This window comes from Leptodactylus fuscus, chromosome 2 (genome assembly GCF_031893055.1).
Source record: "Leptodactylus fuscus isolate aLepFus1 chromosome 2, aLepFus1.hap2, whole genome shotgun sequence".
NCBI lineage: Eukaryota > Metazoa > Chordata > Amphibia > Anura > Leptodactylidae > Leptodactylus > Leptodactylus fuscus.
Window position 1 is genome coordinate 98,064,944 of NC_134266.1, and position 18,047 is coordinate 98,082,990.

At 43.9% G+C, this 18,047-nt stretch overlaps 1 protein-coding gene across 1 annotated transcript in view; it reads right to left on the minus strand.

Moving 5' to 3' along the window:
- The window catches only part of AMPD2 (adenosine monophosphate deaminase 2), an 89,176-nt gene extending 71,129 nt beyond the window's left edge, over positions 1 to 18,047 (minus strand). The window contains exon 1 of the mRNA XM_075264271.1: positions 17,975 to 18,047. Coding sequence (XP_075120372.1) covers positions 17,975 to 17,993 — 19 coding nt within the window. The 5' untranslated portion in view covers positions 17,994 to 18,047. The remainder of the gene's footprint in view (positions 1 to 17,974) is intronic.

Below are 18,047 nucleotides of genomic sequence, written 5' to 3' on the forward strand. Positions count from 1 at the left end.
GCTGAAGAAACACTGAAGGCACACTGATGGCACAGTCCGCAAAAAAGGAACATTTATTGCTAGTTTGCGGACCGCAAAATGCACACGGTCGTCTGCAACCAGTCTTGCACTAAATTCACACCTGTATTCAGATTTCTGTTTGGGGATCCCCAAACCCTAGGAAACCAAATCTACTTTAAAAAAAGCTGTTACCTGTGGAAACTATAGACTACAATGGGTCCACTTGGTTTCCGCTTGAAGAGGGTGAAAAATGCGGAGAATAAAGCGCTGCATTTCTCTCTGCATTTTTTAAACAGGTTTGGGGATGGAACCCCAAAATGGAGTTTAAGCGCTGGTGTGAACTCAGCCTTAGTCTACATTCCCATGACCATGAAAAGGCCATAAAAAACATCAATATTTCACAGCCATTTTGCAACCTAGGGGTGCCCGTTTTCACAGATCCCTCATAGATTGCATTGTATGATGGGATCTGTGAAAAGTGACATAAGTAGATCTTGAGAGTTATATTTTGATGGTCTATTACAACAGTCAAAATATCGTTCATGTGAAGAGCCCCCAATCACATAATGCATATTGATGGAGCCGAGTGACGGCTGTTAAAAAAAAACGGCCATTACATGGGTGTTTATGACATTCATGTGGCAATATTTTAAATCTCAATGTTATGACCTAAGTGAAAGAACTAATCCATCAGATTCCCAGCACTACTCGTGCCATCTTCTCTCGTTTTGTTATCTCCCTCTTATTCCCCTTTCTAAGCTACAGTTGGATAGACTGGCTACTAGATTTAGCTAGTTCCACTACTTTACTGAACAGCCAAGACTCCAATGTGACCATGCAGTATACATTTTTTGCAGTGATCCTCTATATTGAAAGAAACAGTCTGCTGTGCTTTTGTATACAAAAAAATAAAATAAATAAGTTTTCCACTGCATACAAACCCAACAAAGGCAAAGAGGAAACTTTGTATGGGTATTAATACACTTATCATATACACTAGGGAGGTTTCCTGGTGCATACTGTGAACATTAAAGGGGTATTCCCACCTCACATACTCATCAGTCTTTACTGCTGTAAAATCTTCTTTCTTCCTGGTTTCTTGCATCATTTGGTGGGCGGGGTTTCACATGCAACCTGCTATTTATCTCCGCCCTCAAATTCCCATGTAACTCCGCCCACCCATATTGGACTATGAAGTACAGGCAGCAGCAACTCCATTCTGTGTTACATACAGAGACTGCCTGTCTCTGCCATAATGAACATAATTGAATTAGCTAGCCTGATAACTGGGAGAACAGAAGAAATTAAAGCAGCTCCTCTCCCCTATCTGATGTTAGGATCACATCTTCCATCTTGTATTCTGTCAGCCATCTTGTAACCTTTTTCTTATATAAGCTTCATAAGGATGTCTGTTTAGAGTCTAAGAGACCCCTTTAGGGGATAAGGCGTGTGGAATGTTGATGGTTGGGTTATAACTCCTTATCTCTCAAGTAAGGGTCTCATCTTTGAGGGTGTGTGTAGAATAACCTGTTGACCGTCGGACCAGCATGTGATCATTATCTCTCTTGCTGTGATATACATCTAGAATTAGTGTAAGATGTTGGTTTACACATAAATATTTTTAATTCTTCTTTATGTCATGAGAAAGGTCATCCCAGGTTGGAGTGTAATAATGAGATGCAGACCTTATCCAATAGTCATGTGCCACAGCTTATGTCATTAGAATAGTCCAATCTGCTTTTGTCTGTATTGTATTTAAACTACCTTGCTATAACAATAAATCAGAACTCTTTTGATACACTACCATCTTGTGTCTTAATCAGTTCTCCAGGCTTAAAGAAGATGGCTGCAGTCCATCTAGGCCTGTTAATTAATTATTTAATTTGGAACCCTGCAACATACTCTTACCCCAACACTGATAGCAGAGAGCTAGGTCACGTGATGTAGACACAGGAATAGCTAGATACACAGGCTCGCTCCCTGGACTTAGCCCCTCCTCCTGAGAGCAGCAGATACATCACTTGAGTCATGAGCAGCTAAGTCAGGGCTGTGGCCACAAAGAATTGAATAAAGTAAGATAGTGGACAAACAAAGCAGTTTTGGTGAAGCAATGTATTTAGGAAAAGTCTTAAATCCACATTAACAAACAGATAGGATCCTTGTGATGGGACAACCCCTTTAAGGCTGAGGCCCCACGGTACTGAAATACAGATGTTGCAGATTTTGCTATGTTTTTTTGAGCCAAAACCAAGAATGACTACAAAAGGAATGAGAAATCTATAAGAAGCTCTTATACTTCTACATTTTGCTCAATCCACTCCTGGCTCTATCTCAAAAAACAAACTCTGAAACAAACAATGCTGTGTTTCTGCAATGTGGGACCTTAGCCTAATAATACAATGTCAACACAACTTTATAACCTATTGAATTCGCATGTGGGAGAAATGTCTGTGACTTCCCCATTCATTTGAATAGAGCTGATATTCAATCATATTTCTGCAAGAAATCTGCTGTGTGTGAATATACACTTATTGGTCAGACTGGATGAAAACCTTTTTTTTATGTAAGTAGACTTGAGGTACAGGCACCCTTTTTTAGTCATGCAATTGAAGCTGGACAACAGGATAATTGGTGTATGTAAGGTCAGGGCCCCATGTAGCGAAAGTAAATAGTGAAAAAAATTCAAAATGAGGTGGAATTGGAAAAAGAAAACTACATTTGCGCCAATTTCACTTGGGTTAAATTTTTTCAGCATTCATGGTGTGGTAAAAATGACATGTTATCTGTATTTTGTGGGTCAGTACTATCACGTTGATAAAAAAAAAAAAATTATATAGTGTTTGTAATGTTTTGATACCTGAAATCTTTGCTGAATACAAAAAAAAAAATTGTATCACCATGTACTGACACCTGTAATGTTTTCATATTTACAAGTGTGGAGCTGGGAATGGTGTCATTTTATGTGGGATATTGCAGAAATGCTGCGATTTAAAAACCGTTGTGTTTATGTAAATCGCAGTATGTCAATTATACCTACGGAACACTGGTGGTTTCCGTATAGGTCTAATAGAGACACAAAGACTTTAGAGTAAAACTCTGCGGACGTTCTTTGAAAAACGCTGCGTAAAATACCGTGATGCGTTTCTGGCATTTGATTTTGTTGCTACGAGGGGTTTGTCAACCAGGACTTAACACTTCTGAGCAGTCACTATACAGAAAACAGTGTAAAAAAAAAAAAAAAAAGCCCACCAATTAGCTGTTTAAAGCAGTAGCAGCACTTCCTGAACACTGACAATATGACTTCATGTTCCAATGATGCCTATTGGACTCCTACCAGACCTACTGGGGAAACCTAATAAGGCTTACCCTGGCCTTTGGCAGCGTCTTCTGCCCCATCATCTGTTTGATATCACCAAAAAACAGCGGCATGGATTTCCCCAAGCTTGAGAACCTGTTACCCAATACGACTCTCATCTTCCTCTTCCATCTTCCATAAAACAAATATGACCAGGATTATAATGGATTGGTATTGTAAGGGAATTGCTTGGACAGCAATTCCCCAGTAACTGTTTGAATCCTGGGACGGGACACAACAGACAGTGAGCCCTAAGCTGAAGCCCCCAACTTTCCCTTCCTATTTCCAGGCCCTATCCTACGTAATAGGCGGCAACCACGAAGATAGTCCCTATCTGTATAGGTGAGACACAAAACGTAGACAAGACAAACAACAACAATGGGAGGTCAGCTAGCCAGGGTTCGGTAACAGTCGAGCAATGCAGTGCCAAATCAAAGTCCAAAAGAATAGTCAGTAGGGAAAGCCAAAGGTCAAGAATTAGAATGCAAGCAAAAATAGAGACAGTAAAGAGCAAGTATGCAAAGCAATAGCAAGCATTGGTGTGAATGGGAACCAAGGCTAAATAGGGAGGAAGAACCCGCCCATGGAGTTGACAGGAAGGCAGCTGTCAATCACAGGGCAAGGCCAGATTAACCATTAGAGGAGCAGAGACAAACAAGGGCAGAAGACAGGTGTGGTGCAAATACAGTCACAGCAGTAGTTCAACCTCCGGGGAGCTCGAACTGAATATTAAATGGGTATTCCCAACTCGCTTGTTCACCACCTTGCAGGCTTTGTGCTCTGTTCACTTCCTAGTTTTCTCGGTAAATTGGTGGGCGGACAAAGACAGCTCTGCTATCTCTCTTCATAGCAGTACATGTTTGCAGTCAGTAATGAGGGATGGTTGTAAATAAATTAGCACAGTATCACTGGAAGATGCACAATATGAAGCTGATGTAGCAGAGCTGGATTTGTTAGGTGATTATAATCCCAAATTTACATGCTACAGGACGAAGAGTCAGTTTGCAATATACTCACTTTTAGGTCTATGTTTAATGGACTCCCTGTCTCAGCCCTTAACAGCAAAATTCAATTAGCCAACTGATAACTGGAAGAGCCGGAGATAACAGCTCAGAAATACAAGCTGTTCTAAGCACTCAGTTCCACCTCCCCTCCCTGAGAGCAGGGAGTTACGACACTTGTCCTGGGTAGAGAGATAAAGAGCTCAGAAATACAAGCGCTGAGAACTCAGCTTCTCCCTCCTGAGAGCAGGGAGCTACGTCACTTGTCCTGGGCGGAGAGATAAGACAATCCCCAGGTCCATGGTTATGGAAACACAGTGTAAACAATGAAGTGAATAATCTCAGATAGCGGCCAAACAAAGCAGTTTTGCTGAAGCAGTGTATTTAGGAAAAAATCCACATAAACTAGCAGTATACACTCACCGGCCACTTTATTAGGTACACCATGCTAGTAACGGGTTGGACCCCCTTTTGCCTTCAGAACTGCCTCAATTCTTCGTGGCATAGATTCAACAAGGTGCTGGAAGCATTCCTCAGAGATTTTGGTCCATATTGACATGATGGCATCACACAGTTGCCGCAGATTTGTCGGCTGCACATCCATGATGCGAATCTCCCGTTCCACCACATCCCAAAGATGCTCTATTGGATTGAGATCTGGTGACTGTGGAGGTCATTGGAGTACAGTGAACTCATTGTCATGTTCAAGAAACCAGTCTGAGATGATTCCAGCTTTATGACATGGCGCATTATCCTGCTGAAAGTAGCCATCAGATGTTGGGTACATTGTGGTCATAAAGGGATGGACATGGTCAGCAACAATACTCAGGTAGGCTTTGGCGTTGCAACGATGCTCAATTGGTACCAAGGGGCCCAAAGAGTGCCAAGAAAATATTCCCCACACCATGACACCACCACCACCAGCCTGAACCGTTGATACAAGGCAGGATGGATCCATGCTTTCATGTTGTTGACGCCAAATTCTGACCCTACCATCCGAATGTCGCAGCAGAAATCGAGACTCATCAGACCAGGCAACGTTTTTCCAATCTTCAATTGTCCAATTTCGATGAGCTTGTGCAAATTGTAGCCTCAGTTTCCTGTTCTTAGCTGAAAGGAGTGGCACCCGGTGTGGTCTTCTGCTGCTGTAGCCCATCTGCCTCAAAGTTCGACGTACTGTGCGTTCAGAGATGCTCTTCTGGCTACCTTGGTTGTAACGGGTGGCTATTTGAGTCACTGTTGCCTTTCTATCAGCTCGAACCAGTCTGGCCATTCTCCTCTAACCTCTGGCATCAACAACGCATTTCCGCCCACAGAACTGCCGCTCACTGGATGTTTTTTCTTTTTCGGACCATTCTCTGTAAAACCTAGAGATGGTTGTGCGTGAAAATCCCAGTAGATCAGCAGTTTCTGAAATACTCAGACCAGCCCTTCTGGCACCAACAACCATGCCACGTTCAGAGGCACTCAAATCACCTTTCTTCCCCATACTGATGCTCGGTTTGAACTGCAGGAGATTGTCTTGACCATGTCTACAGGCCTAAATGCACTGAGTTGCCGCCATGTGATTGGCTGATTAGAAATTAAGTGTTAACGAGCAGTTGGACAGGTGTACCTAATAAAGTGGCCGGTGAGTGTAGATAGGATCCTTGAGATGGGACAACCTCTTTAAGCATTCCGAAGAACAAGTTAAACAGCTTTTGAGAGATTCAAATGGCTTCTCTAAGTGTGTTTGACTCCCAGAGACTCATTACAAACTGCTTACTAGGTGGTATCACACCCCTGACTGCCTCTACAGAATTAACTTATCGTCTTCTGCTCTCTGCTGGAGATGTCGGAGTCGCTGTGGCACGTCCTTACATATCTGGTGGTATTACCCCAACGTTAGACCATTTTGACAAGAGGTACAAGCTACGATTAGACAACTCTCCCAGCCTCATTTTGAAATCCCACCCTTGATGGTGCTGCTGTATCTCTCCTTGACCCAATATCGTCCATCTTGACTCTCCTCAATCTTGCTTTCTGCTGCGAACTGTCTCATTCCAACTAAATGGCTACAAGCCGAACTCCTGACAAAGTCTTGCTGGATTGGCAAAGTCAACAAAATATCATGGTTTGAAGAGCTTTTGAGTTGGAAAAACAGATCGCATGATTACTTCCTCAAGATTTGGTCTCCTTGGAAGAATTCCTGAAACCCACCCCTCCTCCCTTGCCTCCCTAGACTCAAATCAAAAAAGCTTTATTGGCTCGTCCGAATAGACATTTGGAATTGCCAAAGCAAAGAGAGTGGTGGGTATGGTGGGGGGTGGGTTGGGATGTACAAAGGTGGATGGGTGATTAGAAGGGGCAGTATTTGCGTATAACAGTCCATGGGGTCTCATCTTCTCCTCAGTTGGTGGCATGTGGACACATATTGGGCAGCGATCTCAACAGGGTGACTCCTCTTCCCCCAGTAGGATGTAGAATTTCCTCTTCTCATCTGCAGAGGTGAAATCAGGGATGTGGGCAGAGAGTATTTGGTGCATTGTAGCAGGAAGTGGGCCTCATCTTCCAGGGCCCCCTGGGCACAGTACTGGCACAGTCTTCTCTCCTGTGGCTTTTACGTCTGCCTGTACCGCCACATCTCCAGGCTGTGGGTGCTCAGTCTGTACAGGTTCAGGGTCTGTTTAGGGTGGGGTATCTTCTTCAGGTATATGGCCACGGTGAATTTCTTGGAGTTATTTATTGCGCTTTTCTATTCCTCAATGTACCGCTCTTTGCCGCTCTCTATGACCCCCTTTATTTGAGCCTTGTTCAGTGCATGTTGGGGATTTTGGCTGGGCAGGTGGTTGACACTTGGTTGCAGGGCACCAGGTTTGCTCTGTGGCTTAACCAGGCTTGGTGGTGGTAAGAACCAGGGCTGCTGCCCTGTATGTGTGCCCAGAATGATAGCTCTTCTGCGTGGTGAGTCATAGAGGAAGCCTTCCCAGGTCTGCCCGGCATACCATGTTGGAGGTGCTGCGTTTGACATGGAGGAGGTACTTGCAGACCTCCAGATGGAATGTCTCTGTTGGGCTGGAATCACACTTTAACTGGTCTAAGTAGGTGGCCAGGCCCTAAACCTCACTATCATAGAGAAGAATCGGGGCGATGACTGCATCAAATATCTTCAGCCAGACCCTCACTGGTAGTTTGAGGTGGTACAGCTGCCTTCCGATGGCGTAGAAGGTCCTGCCAGCTTTTCCTTTCAGGGTTTCTATTGCTGCTTTGAAGCTGCCTGATTGGTTGAACACCTCCCAAGTAGGTGTAAATGTTGGTTTTCTCCAGTGTGGAGTCATTTAATGTGAAGTGGGAGATGGAGAATGGGTGACAGAAGCAGGAGGTCGTCAGCGTATAGCAGGAACTTCACGTTGCAATTATGCAGGGTACGGCCTGGTGTTGGGGAGGCCTCCAGGGTTGCAGCCAGTTCATTGATGTAGATGTTGAAGAACAACCTTCACCTTCATGCTGCATTTCTCCCTCCTATTCCACACTCCACTAGTTTCAGGAGCAGGCCCGGGTGCCACACAGAGTTAAATGCCTTCTTAAAGTCCACGAAACAGGTGAATATTTGGCCACTACTGGTGTTTTGGACGTGGGTCTTGATATGGCTGTGCAGGGTGTAGATACGGTCCATGGTACGGTGGTTTCACATGAACCCGGCTTGGCTCTTGCTGAGGACCTCGTGCTGTGTGAAGAAAGGTGAGTATTCTGTTATTGATGATGCTGTTGAACAGTTTAACCATCTTGCTGCCAATGCAGATCCCTCTGTAATTATCAGGATCATATTGGTCCCTGTTCTTGTAGATGGGGGTTATAAGGCCTTTGTTCCAATGTTGAGGGAAGTGTCCGGTGCTGAGGACAAGGGTGACTAGTTTTGCCAGTGCAGCATGTAAGCCTGGGTAGCTGTATTTAATCATTTCTGGCAGGATGTCATCAGGACCACTGTCCTTTTTGCCTTTTAGCAGGGTGATTTTTTTCCTGTATATCTTTTGTTGTGATTGGTGAGTCCAGAGGGTTCTGGAAGTCCTTGATGGCCTCCTCCATGTCCCTCAGTTTTGTGGTTATCTGTTGCTGTTCCAGGGTTTGGTCTTCTTCAGGCATGTTTTTGTAGAGGTCTATGAAGTAGTTGAACCAGATGCTGCCGTTTTGGATGTGGAGGGAGTATTTTTGGGCTTTGTGCCCATATGGTGCCAGGTCTCCCAGAATGAAATGTCCTGGAGGGAGTCCTCAAGTTGCTGGATTATGTGGGAGAGATGCCTCTGTTTCTTCTCTCTGAGGGTGCCTTTGTATCACCTGCATAGATTGTCATCGGCATCCCTCGTCTCCCTGTTGTTGGGGTCTCCGTTTTTGGTTGGAGGCTGCATTTGCAGTCGCTGTCAAACCATTTGTGAGACTGTTTGTTAATAGGTCTCATGGGTCTGGTCTGTTTCAGGCCTGCTAGTTCTGCCATGGTGTACAGGATGTTGTTGAAGTCCTTCACTGCCCGGGTGACCCCTTGTTGGTCTAACTAGTAGGAGCTCATATAGAAGTTTGTGAGCAGTTCCTTGATTTCAGATCGGTTGGCCGCATTGGTGTATTTGGTGGCACAGCGTCTGACTCATTTAAAGGATAGTGGTAGGTTGTAGAGACCAGTCTGGTGGGGCTGCTGTGTGGGTGGCTTGTCAGTGGATCTCATGTACAGTAGGATCTGGTTGTGGTCCGACAGGTGCGTCTCAGGAGTGACTATGAAGGCATCTATTTCTGCTGGGTCTGCATCTGTGATGTCCTAGTCCGGCACACTGTTTCCCATATGGGAGTTTAGTATGAAGCATCCTAGAGAGTCCCCTCTGATACGCCTGTTCATTATATACAGTCCCAGACTACGGCACAGGTTCAGCAGCTGTTTCCCGCTCTTGTTGACGGCTCTGTCACAGCTATTTCTTCTTGTCTGTGCAGATTCCAGGTGGTGGATCTCGCCTCCAAGGATGTGCGAGTTTCCATCACAGGACAGATAATCCTTCTCTGTGCCCGTCCTGGCGTTTAAGTCGCTGCAGATCAGCACTCTGCCTCGGGACTGGAACTAAGCAGCTTCCCTTTTAGGACCTCATAGATGTCAGGGTTGTGGTAGGGGGACTCTGATGGGGGGGATGTATGCTGCATAGATGTAGATGTCAGGCTGGCCGCTGACAATGGAGCTGCTTATTTTTATCCACATGTGGTTGTCTCCGCGTTTGATGGCTTTCACTTGCTATTTAAGCTCCTCTTTGAACCATATCAGTATTCCTCCTGAATGGCGACCCAGTTTGGTGGTCTTGCTTTTCTGGGTAGAGACTATGGGTGTTAAGGATTTATCTTCTGCCCGAGTCCATGTCTCTAGGAGGATTTGGATGTCGATATTTTTTAGTCTGTCTATGAAGTCTGGGTCGTTTGGCCCTTGGATATTCCAGCTACTGATAGTCAGTGATGTCATTGTTTGGTGGCTATACCTTGTAATGAGCCGTCCTGCAGAGGACTGACTCTCTTTTTTCTTTCTCTGCTTCCCCTTCACCTCTCCCTTACTAACAACTAACTCCTTCACTACCTCTCTCTCTTTCTCTACACTCTCCCCCTTTATCCGCTGCACTCAGTTCTCAGTAAGTAAAGTACCCCCTTCTCTACCATTGGGATGCCATCATGTCACCGGTGTCACTTATACTTATGAGTGACTATGGGGAATAATACTGTGTGGAGTGGCCACTATGCGGCATAATACTGTGTGCCATGTCAAAAGTTCACCACGGGACCCCGTCATTCCTAGTTACACCACTGTATGTGCCTACTGTCCTAGCACAGGACATGGGTGCAATTGTAAGGGGTTGATTTACTCCACTCAATCTTGCACTTACCCTTCATTCAGGCTACATATTGAGCATAAATCACACCCCGACACATCCTATGCATACCAGGGACATGCTGCCACTACCTACTGCATTTAGTACTAACTACTCTCCACCAATCAGATGGCAAAACACACTTTTTAAAAGCATTGGATCCATAGAGCATACAGGGACTAACATTAAAGCAGACCCTGTAATACAAAAAGGATCAGTGCGTACAAAAAGAGACAAATTCAAAACAGTTGAGGCATTACCAGGTTGACTCTGGCATAGACAGGCATGCAGAGTACTTTCATTACTAGGCTTTGCTGAACCTGAACAAAGACTCGAACGAGAAGAGAAGGTGGTCATTCATCCTGTAGGGGGATGACCTCAGTGGTATTCTGACAGCAGCCCAAGCTCCAGATTACACGTAAATAAAGCCCCCTTCACTTAATTTACATATTTATAAAAGACTGATTTTCTCAGTAACAAAACTGCAGTCAGAAATAACACTGGCAAACTTGCAAGCTGTGCCAGAAGCCATACAAGGTACTGTGGTTAGATTAATGTCATATTTTGTGCTGACAGACTCCCTTCAACAAAGTATAAATACATAAATGTTTACGAAATACAAAAGTAAATAGAACTGTGAAATGGCACTTACACTTTAGAACAACTGAAGAAGGGATACAATCTTTCTGGAGTCAGATTGAGTAGCAGAATAACCGCAAAACTGGGTTGTCCCTAAACCTGACACCAGAACTGGTCTTGTTGTCTTTACCCCAAGACCAACTCTTCCCATCTGCACGTGACCTTACTACGATCCTATTGAAAGCAGCAAAAACCCTGATACCTCTTTTGACTTAAGCAAGACATACCCCCCATTAATCTATGGTTAGAAAAAGTCCATCAACTCTGCAGATATGAGGAAATAATAAGCTGGACTAATAGGTGTCATGACACTTATGTCAAAACTTGGTTCCCCTGGATTTCTTTCAGCAAAGGCAAACAATACCAGAAGAAGTTTGGGCTCTCAAGATAATGGTCTCTGCCTTATAGCCCCCCGCCCACCTCCCTCCCCTTTTTTTCTTGTTATGTATGCGTATCCTTATTGTTTCCCTCATTTTGGGTCCCCCGGTGGATCCCATCCCTTCCAGGATCTTACTCTCACGAATTATATTTTTTGCTTTTCTGATTTAGGTCGTAGAAGCATAGTTTGTTTCGCTCTTTGTTGTACTTAGCAATGAAACTGCTTATTAATGTGTTGTATATTCAACTGTTGGATTTAATAACTCATCTGACTTTCAGCCTTTCTTTACATGTACAAATGTACAAATGTACATGTACAAATGTAAAATTGTAAAAAATTGAAGTTATAAATAAAGAATAAAAAATAAAAAAAAATCTCCTTACATGCAGAAGTGCCAGGGCAAAGTCAAATGTGAAAAACTTGCTGAGATGCACTGGGAGGTTGTCCTTAATTTTATCTTTGAAACTTAGAATATTTACATATATAAAATACAGACTTAAAAAAGGGGAATGAGTTATATGTTGATAAGGTGGAGATTCCCTATTTGTGAAGTCCCTGTCTAACTTTCTCAGGTGTCATATATCTTAACTCACTGAGTTACAAAAACCCTTGTCTTATTTAGTAGTGTCAATTACAAGAATACATCTGAGCCCTGCAGCCACCATCTCGTAACAGGACATTAAACTTTTATTATTTTCCACTAAGGAAATGTGAGTTGGTTATAAATACCATTTTATGTTAGACAAATGTTAGACTATTTTGTAAGTATGCTGCTCATAGATGGTAATCCAGTTCTCTGAAATGATACAGGTACTGTATATTTAACCTGCAAGGTTTCTGAATGTTAACAAAAATAACTGAGTGTACTGCACTAAGGCTGGGGACACACTTTGCATACTCCTGCCTCAAAATCGCATGCGGCTAACCTGCTGTAAAATACAGAAGAAATGTAGTGGATGGCATTTTAATAAATCCTACCCATACACTACAGAAACTGCCTTCCAAACCCTATAACTTTATTTAACCCACGTCCAAACCGCAGCACAACAGTTTTTGTGCTGAAAAAGCCCCCCTCAGCTTATACTCGAATCAGCAAAAAAAAAAAAAAAAATTATTTTTTTTTTAGGGGGCAAGGTCTATGACCAGCAGCAATATCAATGTATAGAATCTCCCATAAAATAGTGGGGGGGGGGGGGGGGGGGGGAGAAGCTTTTTTTAAAAAAAAAAAAAAGTTCTAAATCACTCCTTTCCCTAGCATAGACACAAAAGTAGAAAGTTACTGTGAAATACAAACACAATAGGTATCCATGTGTCTGAAAGTGCCCAGTCTACTGAATATAGGTTATCTGCAGTGCTCCTCTTCCATCGGAAAGGGGTTAATAGGAGCACTGCAGATACCCTATATTCAGCCAGGCTGAATTCCAAATGGGGGGGTAAAAAAGCAGTCCTCAAGCTCAGGGAAGGGGCAGACAGACAACCAAAACACCCCCTCCCCATTCCCATCACCCAGCAACTACTGCACCCAAAAACTCCGACCATTTTAATTTTTGAAATTTTCCAGTAGCTGCTGCATTTCTCCCCTAGGCTTATACTTGAGTCAATAAGTTTTCCCAGTTTTTTGTGGTAAAATTAGGAGCCTCGGCTTATATTCGGGTTGGCTTATACTAGAGTATATACGGTAGTATTTTTTCTCTTTCTCTTTTTTTCTAGATGTCTTCTCCTTTTACTAAAGAGGACGAACACCCCAGGAGAAAAAGTACCTCAAAGCGTAGACACTTCGCTTTTACTGAATGCAAAATTCCTCTTCTGGATGGGTATGAGTACAACTGTTGTCGCCAGTGCTGTGGTCCTCCACAAGAAGAGCCGTCCTTACGTGACGTTGTCTCCTGGGTAAAGGAATTTGTAGAAGACTCTATGTGGGAGATGAAGAACTCCCTCTCTCATCTGACCAAGAAACCCCGACTGGAGTCCCAGTCTCAGAGCTATCCGTCCAAAGAGGAGTCTCAAATGGCGATTGATACCCTCTCAGATGAGGATTCATTGGTGCCCAAACCAATCTTTCCGTTGGAGAAATTGTCTAAATTGCTTAAGTCCATCCGTCCAGGCGGGCGTGATGTTGATAATGGGGATGCCTCAAGTTCCACATATAGAAGGTCCAGGGCCTTCCAAGTGGATCCAGCCCTGGCCAAGGCCATGGAGGCTGAATGGAAGCGACTTGATAGGTCCTTTTTTCAATCTAAGAGATTTAAGACCATGTTTCCACTCGAGGACAGCCAACAGACCTGATGGGTTCCTTCTCCTAAGGTTGATTTAGCCGTGGCGAAACTTTCCCGGCGTACCGTGGTTCCTGCCGAGGACGGGGCTAACCTCCATGATGCCATGGACAGACGTGTAGAATGTATCCTGAGATGGATCTACTCAGCAGCGGCCTACCAAGCCACTATTGGCATACCCTCCAGTGAAGTGGTAAACTCATTACGGTCAAGCTTAGCCGGCTTTCAGAGGGACATTGACTCAGGCGTTCCTCGGGATGACTTGTTGTCTTCCCTGTCATCCCTCTCCTTAGCGGCGGATTTTCTCACGGAAGTCTCACTATACCAGGTCAAGGTGGCGGCCAAAGGAATGGCCTTATCTACTGCCGCTAGGAGGCCCTTGTGGCTGAAGCCATGGAGGGTTGATAATGCGTCTAAATATAATCTATGTGGCCTCCCGTTTGAGCCAGGGAGGCTCTTTGGGAAGTAGTTGGACAACATAATGGGAGGCCTGGCGGATAAGAAGGGGAAGTCTCTCCCCCAGTCGTTCAGAGGAAGACCTGGACCTTCCCGAGGCAGAGGATTTCAATGCCAGGCTCCTCGCAGACCCCAGCCCAAGCGGAGGTCGGGATTTCAGGCCCGAGGATCGGGCCATCTTTTTTCCAAGGAGGACCCCAAGAAGCCATCTTTCTGATGGTGTCTGTACTTCCCCTCTGGAGGGCTCTCCAGCAGTCGGAGGTCGTCTAAGTCTGTTTTCTCCTGCCTGGCTTCAATCAATCCAGGACCCCTAGCTCCTCCAGCTAGTTTAACATGGTTACCAGATAGACTTTGAGTCTCCTCCACCCGACAGATTTATCATAACCTGCTTTTTTTCCGCTCCAAAGCAGGCTTGCTTGGAAAGATCGGTCCTAGAGTATCTAGGCAAGGCCACCCTAGAATCAGTTCTGGTGGACGAGAGAGGCTTGGGTATTTATTCCTTGGTTTTTCAACATTTTCAAGGGCTGGTGTACAGACAAACAGAGAGCCTTTAAAGATCCGCCTATGTCTCTAATACTGGAGTTTTTGCAGGATGGCCTGGACAAGGGGCTTACGCCCGCCACCCTTAAAATACATGTGGCTGCCTTATCCGCCTGCTTACACATATTATATTGTACTTTATAATTAACAAAGGGGAAACTTTCTTCATTCACTTTATTTTCCATTTACAAAATAAAAAAATAAAACAGAAAAAAATTTCTGTCTAGTTTTCAACAATTGAGTGAATGATGACGGATGCAGACAGAATGCGGTCAATTTGTATATGTCAGTCTGTTGGATTTTAATCCATTTTTTTCTCATCCTATTATAGATCAGAATAATGGAATAAATTAAACCAATGTTAATCTAGCCATAAACTGTCTCAAGGAAAATGCAGTCCAGTCTGCAGGTAACATATTGTAAAGCAGGAGGAGCTCAACAGATTGCTATACAGGTTTTTGTTTTGTTTTTTGGCAAAGAATCAGTATAACATTTTATTAAGTTCAGTTTCTACTTGTTCTGGGTTTAGGAGTCCAGTGAGTGGTCATATTAAGTGACTGATAAGTATCTCTGTGGGCACACTTATATAGGGAAGGATATCAATCATTGACTGTACTTCTATGCCATGAGTGAGTTATGATGAATCCTTACTAACAAAATTATAAATCAATCCAGGGGATAGGTCATATGTATGAAAATATGATTTGGGGCCGGACAACCTCTTTAGCGAGGCAGGTTACAGTAATTGTGGAAGTGATTTGATGGGTGAGATGTAGACAGTGGTCATGAAGTATGAACATACACAATCTCTGCTTACATAATGAGCATACCAACATGAACATTGACAAATTCCAAAAGGTGTTGACAGCATTTAGCCAAGATGGACCAGTGGACAAAAACAGCACACATGTTCCCTAAAGAGTCCTTCCTCAGCACCAGCAAGCCAGACCATGCAAAAGAAAAGGAAGATGAGCCAGAAAAATAGTTCAGTCTTAACTGTAGGTGTACTAAAAAACATGAAATAGGAATCTTCAAGTGTGTAATCAACCGATGCTCATGTAACAATGAGAAAAGGAATGTCAGCACAAATTGGGGCATCTCTTGGAGGAAGACCACCTGTGCAGGCGTGAGGACCATTTCTCTGGGATGTTCAGTCCCATGAATTAAGAGAAATAATTGTTGAGACATGGCACACTTAAACCTACTACAAAGTGATGGGAAAGAGACTAGGAAGAAAAAGATAGAGAAGAGAGACACTAGTTAGAAAACAGAGGGAAAGGAAGCATTACACACCCCACAGGAAATAAGAGGCTGCAGAAAAGAAAATGCCAGTAGAGTAGTCCTTAAAGGGTTTTTCTGGACAAAAAATATATATATACTTTTTAAAAAGGTCTGTTAGTGCTATTAATGGGTTAATAAGTGCACCCATACAACTTTATCAGTGTTTTGAGTGATTTCTGGGTTTCTTTCGGAGCACCTAGCATCTTCTGCATTTGCTTAGTTTATTAGCTTCTGGCTGCAATGCATTGTGGTAGCTGTATGCTGTTACACTGTCTCCCTCTCACTCCTCCCCCACTTCCTCTCTAACACCCCTTCTCTGTCTCCCTAGCTATTCCTCCCACTGCTAGCCCCTCCCAACTCAATAAGCCACACCCACCCTATTATTCTTTACTTGTCTTCTTCCTGTCTTCCTTCTGCGGGGAAAGCACAACACTGTGCCGTAGCCTTCAATACATCACTATTGCTCAGGCTCGCAGCTTGCACAATAGAGGTGTAGTTTCGGCTCCAGGACTCTGGTTGTGTTGCACATGCACGTGCCGACCTTAAGGAAGGAGGAGGACTGCCCCAGGGATATGGGTAACTATGCAATTTTGATTAATTATGTAGTTTAGAAAGTAGGTGGGGGGAGGGTGTTTAGATTAGTGTAGGGTTTTATAGCTATCCCAAACAACACCTTTAATGCATTAAACCTGTAAAATGTGCATCCCACCCAGCACTATTGTAGGGAAATCGCTAAACCATGGGAAAATAAAGAGATCCTGATTACGGTTGAGCAATTGGGATTGGAAAAGATCGAATTCCGATTGTCGATCGAGTAAATCTCACGATCGCGATCGGAATTCCAATCCCGATCTCTTTAGGTGGGATCGAGGTCAGAGGTTATTTCCCACAATGCTTTGCTACCGGCCAAGCATTGTGGGAAAAGCTAACAATGTTAGCTAGGTCCCATAGGAATGAATGGATGCAACCGGCACACAGCCTGTGCCAGCGTCCGGCCGCTTAACGCCCTGCGCGCTGGCTGTGTCCATTCATTCTAATGGGAGACTAGCTAACATCTCTAGTAGCTAACACTTACCTGCACAGATTGCTGCCGCTCCTCGCTGTTCTCGCTCCTCTTCTCGCCTCATTGCTTGTGGCTTAGGAGAGTATGGGCGGGTACTGGGAGGGGAGACGTGAGTGATGCAGCGGGGGCCAGACCAGCGGCAGCGATCTGTGCAGGTAAGTGTACACCAGGGGGGATTAAGTAGCCAGAGGATTTTTCTTTAATCACTACACAGCATGGAGTCTAACAATTAAAGCGTTCAATTTTTAGACTCCATGCTGTTTAGTGAATAGGATCAATTTTAAAATCCGATCTTCTTTTATTAAAAAAAAATCCCATTGACTTGCATTGGGATCGGAATTGAGATCGGGATCGGGTTCGAATGGAAAATGATCGGAAATCGGATTTTAAAAACAATCCTGAAAGATCGGCCCAACCCTAATCCTGATACATCTGGATCACCAGCATTGTAACAGTGTTGAAATAAAACACACTAATATGAGAAAAAGTCATAGTAAACCCCCACTCTGCGAAATAGTTTCAACTGGATAAGAAAATAGGTAGAAGCAAGTCTAATACTTGCCAAAATGGTAATGGTAAATAATCTCAATATTAAAAGAAAACCCATGTGTAGGGAACCTGGGGAGAGATGGCCCCATTAACTAATGTTCACAGTCGCAGGGGGCAACAATTAGGGTGTTGTTAGTGCATTGAAAGAAGTAAAAGGAAGGAGCAACTATGAACTTGTCCAAAGCCCAACAATCATCAATATCAGGGCATCAGAGTTATCCCAGGGGCACGCTAAAAGGTTAAGAATGATCAGCTGGTTCCTGTTGAGGGTACAGGCAAGGTCATGCACTGGATACCCTCAGGTTATCTGCAGTGCAGGGGGAAAGTCTCATCTGGTACATCTGCTGGCAGAGAGTGTAATAACTGGAAAGTTCCTTAGAGGTCCACAGGTGATTGCACCAGACAGACCTGCTACAGCCCTTGCATTTCATGGACAAGAGGAAATGTGGGATGTGGCGCTGAAACTGAGGACCCTGGGTAGGTGAGTATATTTTTTTTATATTTAGTCATACCAGTTCCAAATTCATGTTGAGAATTAATGAAGTATTATGTAAGAGTCGCTACTTACCTCTTCTGGGTGTATCCATCTTGTCTCGAGCAAAAATAAATCCTAAAACCAGGATCTCTACAGAATATATACA